The 13,368-nt window shown below is 35.9% G+C and overlaps 1 protein-coding gene across 14 annotated transcripts in view; it reads left to right on the top strand.

Annotated features, from left to right (window-relative positions):
* The first annotated feature begins 4,099 nt into the window (after positions 1 to 4,099).
* Positions 4,100 to 13,368, top strand: part of camk2g1 (calcium/calmodulin-dependent protein kinase (CaM kinase) II gamma 1) — a 91,181-nt gene continuing 81,912 nt past the window's right edge. For 9 of the 14 annotated variants that reach the window (XM_067430459.1, XM_067430454.1, XM_067430462.1 and 6 more), the window contains exons 1-2: positions 4,101 to 4,295; positions 5,564 to 5,658. In XM_067430459.1, coding sequence (XP_067286560.1) covers positions 4,231 to 4,295; positions 5,564 to 5,658 — 160 coding nt within the window. In that variant the 5' untranslated portion in view covers positions 4,101 to 4,230. Of the gene's footprint in view, positions 4,296 to 5,563; positions 5,659 to 13,368 lie in introns of all 14 variants that reach the window. The other 5 variants (XM_067430463.1, XM_067430460.1, XM_067430465.1 and 2 more) reach the window with 2 other exon arrangements.

Raw genomic sequence — 13,368 nt, 5'->3', positions numbered from 1 at the left:
ACGTTGCGGGGTTCGATCCGGGACGAGCGCTGTGTGAACAAAAGCCAAAACTAATGCCGCAACGTGTACGTAGTTATCGTGCGACTCCTAGAGCTTGTTTTTTCAATAATACAACCCTGCAGTCCCAGAAGAGCAATTCGGTGTTTTAAACGCATGAGAGTGTTCGTATACAAAAGAAACTAAAATTAAACAAGCAGAAATGTGCGCAAACTGGACACAAGTCGAGATCACGGAGCTCCTTACTATCCGCACTGAAGCTGAGATCGCTCGCCATTATACGTCACATCCGGATGTCACGTGTCATCTCGATCCGGGACAGTTAAGCGTTGTGTGTGAAAGCGCACATATTACGGTATTTTGCTGGCAGTGAGAATGGACCAAATCTAGCGGCCCGGGAACAAATGCCGGGTCGCATTATTCATGTATTTGCCGGAATCGCATGTGTGAAAGGGGCTTCTGTCTCTCACTGAAAACATAGAAGTCACATACCAAGTATCCTTCACACTTAACTTAGGAAACAACATGTGCCAACATGTTTGCAACACTAACTGATGCAGCGGTAAAATATTTAGGCTTGAGTGACTGTTCTTTAAAAGGATCCACAAGATCTTAGTGTAGATGGACTGTGCATTCTCAATAATATATTTTCAATATTTTCTTAAGATTTACCAAAACATTAGGTGCAGTAAGGCTTTTTGTTTTAATGATTTTAATAAAATAATTAAAAATTGTATATAAAAACATAAAAAAAATGCATATTACATATTGACACATAAATAATTAAATTGCTTATTTAATTCATGTTTAAAATGTAGTTAACTCAAATAAACATTAAATAAAATAAATGTGAAATATTTAAAATCAATTATTTAATTAAATTTAAACATTTTAATTAAATAAAATGCACTTATATAATCAGTATAACAATCAAATTTCAGAAATCTTAAGTATCAGATTTTTAGTTTACGTAAATGGTTATTATTATTTTTAAAAATCGGAATAAATGTGTAAGTGTAAATAAATAAATAAAAATAAATATATCTAAAATATGTATTCATGTTTAAAATTTAGTTAAATATAATAAATATATATTTCAAAGTTCTGACTTTTATGTATAAAGACAAAATATTTAAGTAAATAAATATTTTTCAAATGAAAAAATAAATACAAATATTTAAAATTTATTATTTAATTAACTTTCAAATAAATGTGACATTTTAATTAAATAACGTATACAAGCATATATATTTTAAATGTTTCTTATACATTTTGTCAAAATATGACATACATTTTTTTATCAAATTGCATTAATAAATATATCTAAAATGCTTATTCAATTATTGTTTAAAATGTAGTTAAATATAATAAATAAAATACTGCAAAACCAATGAATTAGGTTTTTAAGCATTCATAAACATAGATGCTTTTATAAATCTCAAGATTTGATGCCTGATTTAATAAAATATAAATATAAATATTTCATCACAAGTAAATCATTCAACTCATACATTAGAATTGCTGAATGTTTCATAGGGCCATCACACACTGTTTATCCTCTGCAGTTTATGGATTGATGTATGGAGCAAATGGCATGCATGTACCCATATGTTTAGACCTCTCTCCATCTCCCAGACAAGAGCTAAACTCTGTGCTCCTAATTTCAGCCTGGTGAAAATAAGCCCATTGATCTCTATTGACTGATGACTAATTTATGTGCCTCCATCGGAGTGTTATGTCTTGCAGCATGAGTTGCAATGTCCGGAGTTTCTTCAATTGGCTGCCATAGGGTCTTTGCAAAATGTCATCTGCATGAACTGCAAACACTGTTGTCATAATGAAAGCAGTTTGGTGATTTACTTAATAAATAATGTGAGTGCTTTGGAAGGAGGTTAAATGTTGATCTCATTTGCTTTTTTTTTATCCATTTGATTTGACGTTGAGTTCTGCCTCGGCTATCATTGGCTAAACGCCTTCACAAATGTGTTATGATATTGGATAATCAAATGAGTTGCATGTTTTGCATGTTCAGGTCAAGCTTGTCATTTCATTGGTTGGATATTTTATGTGTGTGATATCTGTGCAGTTATGCATATTCTGATAAAGCGATGTGGGCAAGTTTCAACTAGTATAAGTTGGAAGAGATAGACCACTTCCAGTTTAGTTCAGTTTTGATACCAAATACATTTTTTTGTGCGATTTGAAGTCAGATTTATGATAGCATTGTTGTCAGAATTTATTGTTGATATGAAATATCTTAACCACTGTCCTGGAATACCTGTTTCCTTTGAAGGCATTTTCATGGACCAGAATGGATTTATGTTTATGAGGGACTAATGGATGAAAGTGCTGAATATTTCAGATGAACAGTAAAACTGCATCAATTATGAATGGCTTGTGTTTAGTGATTACACAGGCCAATAAATGTAAGACTATACAACAATAGACTATAACTATAGACGCACATACATTTTTTTTAAATAAAAAAAAGCTTCTTTTAGTAGGCTGCAATTAAATATGCAAACTACTTGAATGCTAATCATGACATGGGCAATACACTCAAAAAATGACTTGTTGAATTTACTTAAAAAAGCATGGTCAAATGGTTGCACGCAACTATATTGAGTATTTTTTAATTTTTTACAAACAACAATTTAGTTATATGAACAAAATAAAGGAAAGTGAAGATGACGGAATTAATGTAAATAATAAATTAGAAACACCTCTAAATGTCCAACATAACTGAACATCTTACAAACATTCCCCTTTACTGAAAAACACATAAAATAACACTTTAATTTCTACATTTACTCTCCTAATGCAGTCCCTTGCAAAGCATGCTGGGAACTACAGTTCCACTGCCCAGTTTGTTCGTTTCACTCAGCAATGTTAAGTTGACTAACAAACACTTGTTAAGTGAAGTTGTTAATACTCATTATTAGTAGAAACAACTCAGTAAATTTAAGTTCATGAAGTTACATGAGTTTTTTAAGTAATGTGAAAAAGTATGATTTGAATGCAACTAACAACCTTTTTTGTGTGTGTGACTTCATCATAGTGGGAATCAATTACAAGAACGGATATTCAGCAGCCATAACAAACTTTATTACTTAGATGTAATGGTCCTCTCTCACTTGTTTTCAAGATAAAACTCTTTGCCTGACGCTTTAAATGGAGTTCATCCATGCAATCTGGCACGAGAGTAAGAGAACACACTGTCCCTTGAGCGAAGGAATAGAAGCACTTACAAGGTGAGATAACCTGACAAGCACAGTCTTTTTGAAAGTGCAATGGGATTTATAAGAGCTTTATGGCCAGATGATGAAGTATTCTGATATTGAAATGGCAGCAAAAGCAATGTATAGCAACTGAGATTAACCCAGAGATAAATAATTGTTTGTAAAATGTAATGGAACTAAAATTGGTTTCATATCAAATTTCAAAGCTGCTTACGCTGGTCTGACATACTATTCTTCTAAAACTTTCCACAAAATATTTTTATTATTCTATACAAACATGCTAAACATGGTGTTTTTATGACTTCATATTCATTACGAGACAATTGAAAGTGGCATAAGGACCATTTAGTGACGGCAAAAGGGTTTGATAAATGTAAAATAATACTTAAACATGTCAATGTTGAATAATAAATGAATAAAAAGATTGACATGTCAGTTAGCCACTAACATTTGTTTATTTTTTATGTATGTTATTACGATATGAAACACTAATGAATATTAAAAATAAACTGTTTATGAGATCCAGTGGGACATTATGACATCTGAAGTACCAGAAGAAGTTAAATGAAAGTCATTTCTATCATGAAATCCAGAGGACACTCTTCATGAAATACCAATGTTGTTTTATTATACTCTTTAATATGTTATTATACTGATACTGTTGCACTTTTTAATCTTTTATTGTGGTGTCTCCATAATTTAATCAATTAAATGTTTGCCGTTGTATATTATGACTAAAATGAATCTTGTCATCGTTAATATACATGTAAGAACGGTCTTTCTGTCACCCTACCCGTGACTTTGCTGATTGTATGGAAGTCTCGCGTTGTCTCGCGTTATGTTCTCTCCACCCCCACCACAACCAGCCCCTCCCCTCCACTCTTTCCGTCTGTATCTCCCTTCTTTCTCTCTCTGGAACACATGAGATTCTCCTCCCGAAACCTGAACCGCAGCAGCAGAGGCATCGACCCCCCTCCCCACACGCACACACAACATGGCTACAATCGTAACCTCGACCAGGTTTACGGACGAGTATCAGCTTTACGAAGAGCTGGGAAAGTAAGTGCGCGCAACATTGTAGCAATGTGACGTCATCGGCGCAAGTTACTCTTGTTTGTTTCGTTCCATTCTTTTATTTGGATGTTGACAGCAGGGGAAATGACTTGCTAAGATACTCGTAAACCTCTCCGAAAGCCACGCACAGGGGGCTTGATCGGATCAAGACAGCACTACAGTAGGCTACGGCGCTCGGGTTCTGGACTTGATCCGATCAAGCCCCCTGTGCGGATCTAAGCTTTAGACGTTTTAAATGTCAGGCTGTATTGGTTTTGAGGAATGTATCCGTTAGCGTAGAATGTTGAATATGGTATGCAGTGTGTTTTGTGCTCACGCCTTGTTTTATTTTAAGGGCTTGCTGATGGGCAGGAAGGTTTCCTCGGTTACTTTGGGTATTTGGCTGCCACTTTTCATGGCATTAACATTGTGGGTTGTTTTATGTTCGTAACCAGAGGTTTAATGATTTTCTTCTGCAGCTGCTTAACGTTATTGCAGCGTAGTGCACTATGTAGTGCACTAAAGAATATGTAGCTGCATGCTTGATATTACAATAAAACATTGAATGTGTCGCACACACAGTTAATCACACTTTAATATCTTAGGAGGGGAGCGATAAAGAGGGATTAAAAAATCAATAAATGAGTAGTGACGCCTTTCTGAGAATTCAATCTCACTTTTGGGAAGAGCATTACAGCCTTTCTAACATGCAGATGCTAAGTGCGCTTCACGCCGCCCATTTTTCTGAGGGCAAATGTCATATTGTAGTATTATGTCAAGTCCAGTTTTGTGCAGACATGAACCAATTTTGCAGATTCACACTTATTTTTTGTAATACTTAAATGTTTTAATGTCTCTAGGACTAGGATATCCAAATGACTGTCGAATCTTTTTCAATGAGTCGAACCAGTTCACAAAAATCGATGAATTGTTCAGAGTGGTACTCGATTCTCTATAATTATGTTTTTTTTTTCAATATAATTTCATGTAAATGTAAATTATATTTAGATTGCAATTGTGAGCACATTACAATAAACACATGAATACACTTTAATAAACAGCAGTATGTTTTACATGGTACATTTACATTCAATATGCCATGCCACAATCTATGCTAGAACCGGTTCTTTAAAACAAACTATCAGTCTTCTCATCAATAAATAATAATGGAACCGCTGTTACGTCATCTGTGACTGACAGCTCTTCCTTGTTTCGAGAGTCAGGTGCATCTTTTACTTTCGTTGGAAATCAAACTCTGTGTTCTTCTTTTGCAGGGGTGCCTTCTCCGTGGTGCGGAGATGTGTGAAAAAATCCACTGGCCAGGAATATGCTGCTAAAATAATTAACACAAAGAAACTGTCAGCAAGAGGTAAGCGTTTGATTCAGCACTCTTTCATACAGTGCAGTGGGATAAAGGTGCTTTGTGTTGTATTTCGCTCTGCGTTCACTGAAGAGAAAAAAAGACATTGTCTTCTGAAGTTGGAATTTTGTGGCTTTTATTCCGTGTCTGTTTATTTGAGGGCATCTTTGTGGTTGCCTACTGTTGACAACAACAAAAAAAGTTGACATACATTAAATAACATAGCGGAGACCAGGGGAAACAAGCCAAAAATATTGACTCATCTTGCATTTACAGGCGTATCCAATTTTTTGTCCAATGAAATGTTCTCTAGAATGAGAACATCTCACTCTGCATTCAAACGGGGCGTCTCTTTGACGTTTCTCATTTACTTTTCAATGAGTGACGTCCTGTTGCCGAACTAAATTGTGGGTTCCATTGCGTCATGTCACTGACATTGCGCTCGGCAGAAGTTGAAAACCTTCCAAGTTCCAAAGCAGCCAATCAGATTGCTTATGCATATACCCTAGCGCAGACGCTAGCCATCTGCGTTCATGTAACACCGTGATTGGCTGTTGGAACTATGACGGTTGCGTCAGCACCAATCTTCAGACAAGCCAAGCGGCGATGCCGACGTCCTTTGTGAATGTCCCGTCAGGTGTCTTCTGACTAGCACTAGACAAATATCGTGATATGGCTTATTAATAATCTGTTATTTGGCCCTTTTTAGATTATCACATTGGTTGGTTGGTTAACAGTAGTTATTTAACCAATTGTCAGTCAAAATCTACTGACAGCCTTGAAGTAAGTATTGAGTAAAATAGCTTTTTAATGTATTTTATTAGTTGTCAATAAATATTGGTATTGTCTTTTAACAACCTAGTAAACCTGTACTTCTGACTACTGACATACATACAATTGATACTATAATAATTATAAATATGTATGCATGTTATATTTCATATAAAATATTTAAAAATATTGTAATATATATGTGTAATATTTCATATTTTTCATATTTTAGTTAATTTATTAATTTTAGTTTGTTTTAGTCTTTTTGTTATATTTGTATTAATAAATTTTTTTGTTTGTTTTAATAGTTTTAGTACTTAAACTTATTTAATTTATTCACCAATGCAACATTTAACATTTTCGATTAAGGTTTAAGTTTAGGTTTTTCATGTAATATTTATATTTTATTGCTTTTCAGTATTATTTCAAATGCCGAAAATTGTTTTAGTTAGCAGTAACTGCACTGTAGAAATAAGCTGTACATCCGTATGTATGGCTGTGATGTGGACTAAAAGCTGTTGGTTATTTAAAAAAAGGACAAGCCCACTGGTATGTACTATGATGAACTTCCTGTTTCAATAGGAAATAGACAAAGTAGAAAAGAAAACTGAACTCCCTCTGATGGTCGCTCTGCACAGACCTGTTTAGCTCAGTAGTTGTGTGTTGAAACCTGGCCTGCTGGGATAGTCGCAGTCCTTCAGATAGAGCCCAGTGTGTTCGTGTTTCTGTAGAGGAAAAGCTTGCAGAAGTGTTTGCCTCTGCCGCTGTCCAGCCCTGTTTTTCTCAGAACTTGAAGAGACGTATGAGAATGCATGCTGTGCCCTGCAGCACAAATCTGGCAAGTAGTCCCACCTGCAGTTTTGCAATAATTTTGCAAACCTTTTTGGGCAAGCATGCCTTTATCAGTACCATGTGGTGTCGCAGAACTTGGATGCTTAGTTGTGCAGCTCCTGAAGACGAAAGCTGCTTTTGATTATGGGAGAAAAGAGATTGCACTTAAAAAGGATTTTTTTTCTTTTTTTTTTGTAATTTCAGGAACAAACAGATTTAAGGTGCGGTTCAAAGGCCTGCGGTGGCTACTATAAGATGGATATATTCAGTGGCATGTGTATGTTTGGCTCATTTGAATGTTCAGTTGCTTTCCTGATAAACGGGAAAACGTGCGGTATTATGGGAATGTCAGAAAGGCCTGTAAGCTGAGTCATACACAAGGATTCTGAGTCAATTCAGCTGATAGTAAACTTTTTTTATTGCAGAGTAAAATGATGACTGTGTTTGAGCCAGTGTGAAGCTGTTCTGAGCTATTGATGATCAAGTGACATGTTCAAAGATTTGCATTTTTTGTAATAAATTAAGCATTTTTCTGCTTTAGCTTGTTGAGTTTTGGTCTGCTGCGTTATATCTAATTATACCTGCTTCAGCAGGTTGGAGAAGCATGTTTGTCATAACGGCGGAAGGTTAGAAAGTGAAGTGTCTTGTGCAATATGTCTTTCCGCCTTCCTTGATTTGCTGACTTGCAGTTTTCCATGGAGCTAATGTGAATTTAAGTGGAGAGCATGGACAGTGAGGGTCTTGTTTATGGCACAGCCATTTTCTTTGTTGAGTGCTTGTCTCCAGCCAATTAAGGCTGGACTGCGCTTCAGCCGTCCGGGTAGCAGAGGAAGAGGGATGTGACTGAATCCTTTGAACTGCTAATATGGAGATTCTGGAAGATGCCCAGGGAAAGGTGTGGTTCTTCTCATCATGGTGTAACACTATATTCAATTCATCCATGTCTCATTTGAGATAGATGATTGGTTTAATGTTCCCGCAACTTTCGCTGATGTGTGTGCATTTAATTCTAGTTCAATTCGAATAATTATTTCGCAAGGGATGGGAATCTAATGATTCAATTTAATGCATTGATTCTGGTTGCACTTAATACGGTTTGTTCCTTAGCAATTCCGTTAATGATTCCTACAAATTATACTTCTGAGGAAGTGCCAAGTAATTAATCCTTCATAGCATTTTAAAATCTTATGCCAGGTTCAGACTACACAATATCAGCACAATTTCCGCACGATCCGATTGACATACAGTCGTCCACATCTGTGATGTTGACCAATAAAAGCACAGAAGCTCTTCCGTACGCCGCTTTCAAACAGAGAAACAAAAGACAGACAGTGGTATTTGTGCTGCTATGTGGAATTATGCCTTGGAGGAAATGTTTGTGGAGATATGGCATCAATACTCCTGCCTTTTATGACTACCACAGAAAGATAAATGCTGGCGAACGATAGCGGAGGTGCTTCAGCAACCCGAGGAGTACTAAAATTAGCATAGTAGCTAATAAATCCATCCATTGCTTGTCTACACTCGTTTCCGGGAGTCAGCTAGTTCCGCATTATCAGTGACGTCACGTATGTTGTTAAAGATGGTAAGCAGTGACTGGACAGGAAGTAATGTGTAGTCTGACATGTTTCTTGTCCATGACATAACAAGAATTTGACCGTGATTATAGTTATTAATATTTTATAGCCTAAAGCCGACATTACCGACCCTAGAATTTTGAACAGAGGAGTACATTTTTATGTGAATTATGGAAAATATACTTAGTTTAAAGGCACAATATGTCAGATTACCATTAGAACAATGTTAAATATGTTGTTGATATCCCAAATGTGTTGAAGAATGTTTCAATCCAGAGAAATAAGCCATTTGAATCAGGACACGGACCGTGTTCATGCGTCATCTCTCAATGACCGCATACCTGCGTTACCATCGATTTCCGGTTTTATTTAGTAGAAACCAAACACCAAATACATTTTAATATGTTATGTGTTTTATTAGACAGGTAAGCACCTGTTTGAATATATTCATTGACAGAAAACTAATCATTGTTAGTTAGCTCAACACAGTTAGTCTTACTGTTTAAATTTCGTTTTCTTGATTTACTGCGAGTACCATGTTTTACCATGTCTAATATAGATCTAGATTACTGCAGTGTGCAACAAGTGTCTCATAGTGGCTGCGAGTGACTGCACAGAGTAGCATCATAACATAACTTTCAACACAGTCAAATAATGTATCTAATATAAAAAAAACAGCACTGCGCTACCCCACATACGCGTGACCAGAAAAAGCGGAAGCAGGAATAATAAAAGCCGCAAAATCAAGGCGTCATCAAGCTATGCCTTTTTTTAAACAGAATCAAATTATTCAGAAATCAGTACACAGTTAATCAGTTATAAAAGTATAAAAATGTAAAATGACACAATGACCATATTCTACATAAGGCCCTGATACATTAATCAAAGAACGAACTGATTTGATGTAATTTCAAACAAAAAAACTCTCGTTTGGAGTTTGTTTTGGCAGTTCGAAACAGCTTGCCAAAGCAAACTGTCCAGAAAAGTTTGCTACGGCTGGTAAACACCTTTGTGCTACTACACTGTAAAAAAATATTTAGAAAAAAAGTTACCAGGTTGCCTTAAAATTTTGAGTTCATTGAAATTAAAATTTTGAGTTAATACAATGAAAACTAAAATTAAAAGATTATTAAAAGATTTTGTAAGCATATTGGGTAATTGTGTGTTTTATTTCTGATGACGCAGTGAAACATGCCAAATAGTGCTATTTTCATGATTTATCAATTTTTTTATGTAGTTCAGTACAATAATATTTTGAGTTTCTATTTGTTAAACAAATTTCCTTCATTGTATCAACTCAAATTTTTAATTTAAATAAACTCAATTTTAAGGCAACCAGGTTACTTACTTTTTTAAGTTAAACCAACAAAAACCAACAATTTTTTTTACAGTGTACTGGTGATTACGCAATAGGTAGGTGCACGCGATTGCGTGGAGGCTCCACTTTCTTTCACGTAGAAATCTTTTCTGCTTCATTTCCTCTATACAGTCCGTCGAGGTCAGATGTACACGAGTGTAAACATGAACATGCTGGAGAGCTGCTTTATAGTACAAATTTGTATGTACTTCTGATTAAACAAGACACACAGTTTTTCATGTTTAATACTGTAAAGCTGCTTGATTTTAAGCGGACAGGATATGACTTTTCTAGAGTGCCGAATTACAGAGCTTGTGCAAACATATCCATATTGCTATGATCAGATTATGTCTTATATTAAAAAAAAGGTTGCTGTTTTCTTAATTGTGTTTTTTTTATTTTGTTATTGAGACAAAAGCATACAGCACATATTTAAATATTCATCTAACCATCGCTCTCAGCAGTGTGGGCGGATGTTCACTAACAGTATATCAATGCTCGCGTATTTTGAACTTCGTTTTATCCCTAGACGAAGAACGAAAAAGAACTTCGCCGTGAGTATGTCGGGGCCTTAAGAGTTTATCTGTGGCTGAAAAAAGCACCAGCTCATAACAGTCAGTCATAAATTAGACAAAATTTAGACGATACCATAGAGAGATTGCAAAGCAGTGTTATTTATTTACTGGCACCCAGTCTGTCCCTCTAATTTGGACTGTTATACTTATTATTACTCTTATACTCTTCCATTCACATTGATAGAATGCAGACATTAAAACGCGAGCAGAACCAATAATCATGAAAATCTAGTATTTTCTAAAAGTAGAATCTCCTTATTTTTGTGCTCTCCTAAAAGATGGATTAAAGTTGTGTTGCTGTAATGCTTCACTCATTGGCTGTTTTGACCAAGAGCTTGTTGCTGTAGCTAGGCAACTGCTTTGCTTGGGGTGTATTTGATTGGTTGCCACAAACGAGGAGCTCAAGACTTGTGTTGATGGTCTGAGTTGAGGATGAGAACGAATGAGAAGGGACAAAAATCTCCCATAATCCCTTACTGCCTGGTGCCCGGACGTGCACCACACGTCTGCAGAGAAGCAACACGTCAGCCTGACAGGGGCTTAGAGTAGACGAGCCTCACTCCACACACCTACCACCCTGATATGCGAAACAACCTGACAGCTTTTTAAAAACTGGGGTTATTTTGGATCATTCGTTTGTAGTGACCTCTGCAAACAGAGTGTCATATGCAGGAATCCCTCTCTTTTTTGCCTAGATAAATATTTGTGTGATTAGCGCTCTGGCCAGGTCATATGACGACCTTATTAGCGCTTGGGGGAGGGTTTTCAGAGCCAAGGAAATGTGTGCTGTAATAATGACAGCAGCTGTGTGTGTAACGCTTGCAGCTTGGCTTATTCTGATAAGGTTGAATGGCTATAGAAATGGCAGTAGAGGTCTCAGAGGCGCGTGTGTCCCACACTGGGGTGCAGACGCTTTCCAAAGACGCTTTCCTTAACTGACTAATGTTCTATAAAGAGGCAGCATCATAGTGCCCAAATGAATGTGCCAAAATGACATCTGTTCATTTGAGATTTGGGAAAAATTGGTTTTCTTTTTGTAATGTATTAAGATAAAAAAATATATATACTTGGGATTTTTTTGGAAGTCTCTTTTGTTTTGTTCATCAAGGCTGTGTTTTTTTGATAAAAAATACAGCAAAACTATAATATTATTGTTAAATATTATTACAAGTGATTATAATGAATTAATTACTCCATTCTTCAGTGTCACATTATTCTAATATGCTGATTTGCTGCCTTCTTATTATCATCAATGTTGAAAGCGGTTGTGTTGTAACCATGATACATTTTTTTTTCTTTGAATAAAAAGTTCAAAAGAACAACCATTTATTTTAACATCATAAATATCTTTGTTGTTTTATCATTCAATGTATATTTGCAGAGTATTCATTTCTATAAAAAAATTGCACTGATACCAAACAGTGAACAGTATTGTATGTTATTTATATGAATTATGGAAAATAAAAATGACCAGAAATCAGGCGAAGGTCAGTGCATTTAATATATAATTGACAATTTTTGGTTGCTGTATTTCATAAAAAGAAATTAATGGTCAATTAAGACATTTTTTGTAAAATTTGAAAATTTGTCTGTCAATTATTGAAATCCCCCCCCTGTATCTGTCCTCTTCTCTCTTACCTTGTGAGGGGGATTGTTTTTGTATTGAGGTTAATCCACTTATTTAATTGTATTTCATGGGCTCTGACCAGAGGGGGATGCCATAGCAATCTCATACATTGCGCATATTTTGTTCTGTCCATGTGGTCATAATTTCTGTGTCTTTGCAGACATATGTTGTTTCAACCTTAAACGGTTACAAAAGCAGCACAAGAGATTCAAACGTCTCCTCGGATCCAGTGGATTCAGTTTAAGCTGCTATTGAGAGGACTTAACCTCCCTAAGGCCGACTTGAGCCCAGTGACTAGTTGCTTGTTTTGCTTGACGAAAACCGACATGGAGTCGGAATTACCTCCGAATCTTGTTGTGATATTCAGCACAGTTGTTCAAAGGGCTGAATGATTCCTGTTCTAGTGTTTGCACACCCACAATGCATATATGGTGTGTGTGCACAACATGCATTATTCCTCTGAAATGGCTTGAAAAGGTGTGACTCCTGCAGTAAAATGATCAAATGGTCCTTTCTGAAGACATGTCCTCTACTATGGGAATTACTTTGCCTGCCCTCCAACATCATACTCTCCCTCTGACTGTTCTGCCGGAAGCATTATAACGCATTTTCATGTCGTGGGCTATTAAGATCACTGTCACTTATCCTGCATGCATCTTCCCGATTGCTCTCTCTCTGGCGCTTCATCATTTTTCGTAGTCATTTCCAGCTGGCCTGCTCACATTTTTGCCATGCCGCTAGTTTCCCTGGACAAGAATGTTGCGTAAAACGCAAATAAACTGAAACTTGTTAAGTAGCATATTGCAGATGATAAAGCCTCTTTGTCTTCAGTAATTTGGTTCAATGAAGTGATATCGATGCATCCCCCAAGATTTTTTAAATGTTTTCTTTTCTGGAATTTACTGATGGCCATAGATAACAAACAGTTTTTAAATATAATGTGAAATACATGCAATTTTCACAGCAATTTTGTGTATTCAC

This window comes from Pseudorasbora parva, chromosome 21 (assembly GCF_024679245.1).
Source record: "Pseudorasbora parva isolate DD20220531a chromosome 21, ASM2467924v1, whole genome shotgun sequence".
NCBI classification, from domain to species: domain Eukaryota; kingdom Metazoa; phylum Chordata; class Actinopteri; order Cypriniformes; family Gobionidae; genus Pseudorasbora; species Pseudorasbora parva.
The sequence above is the reverse complement of the archived record's forward strand: the minus strand, read 5'-3'. Positions and strand labels throughout refer to the sequence as shown.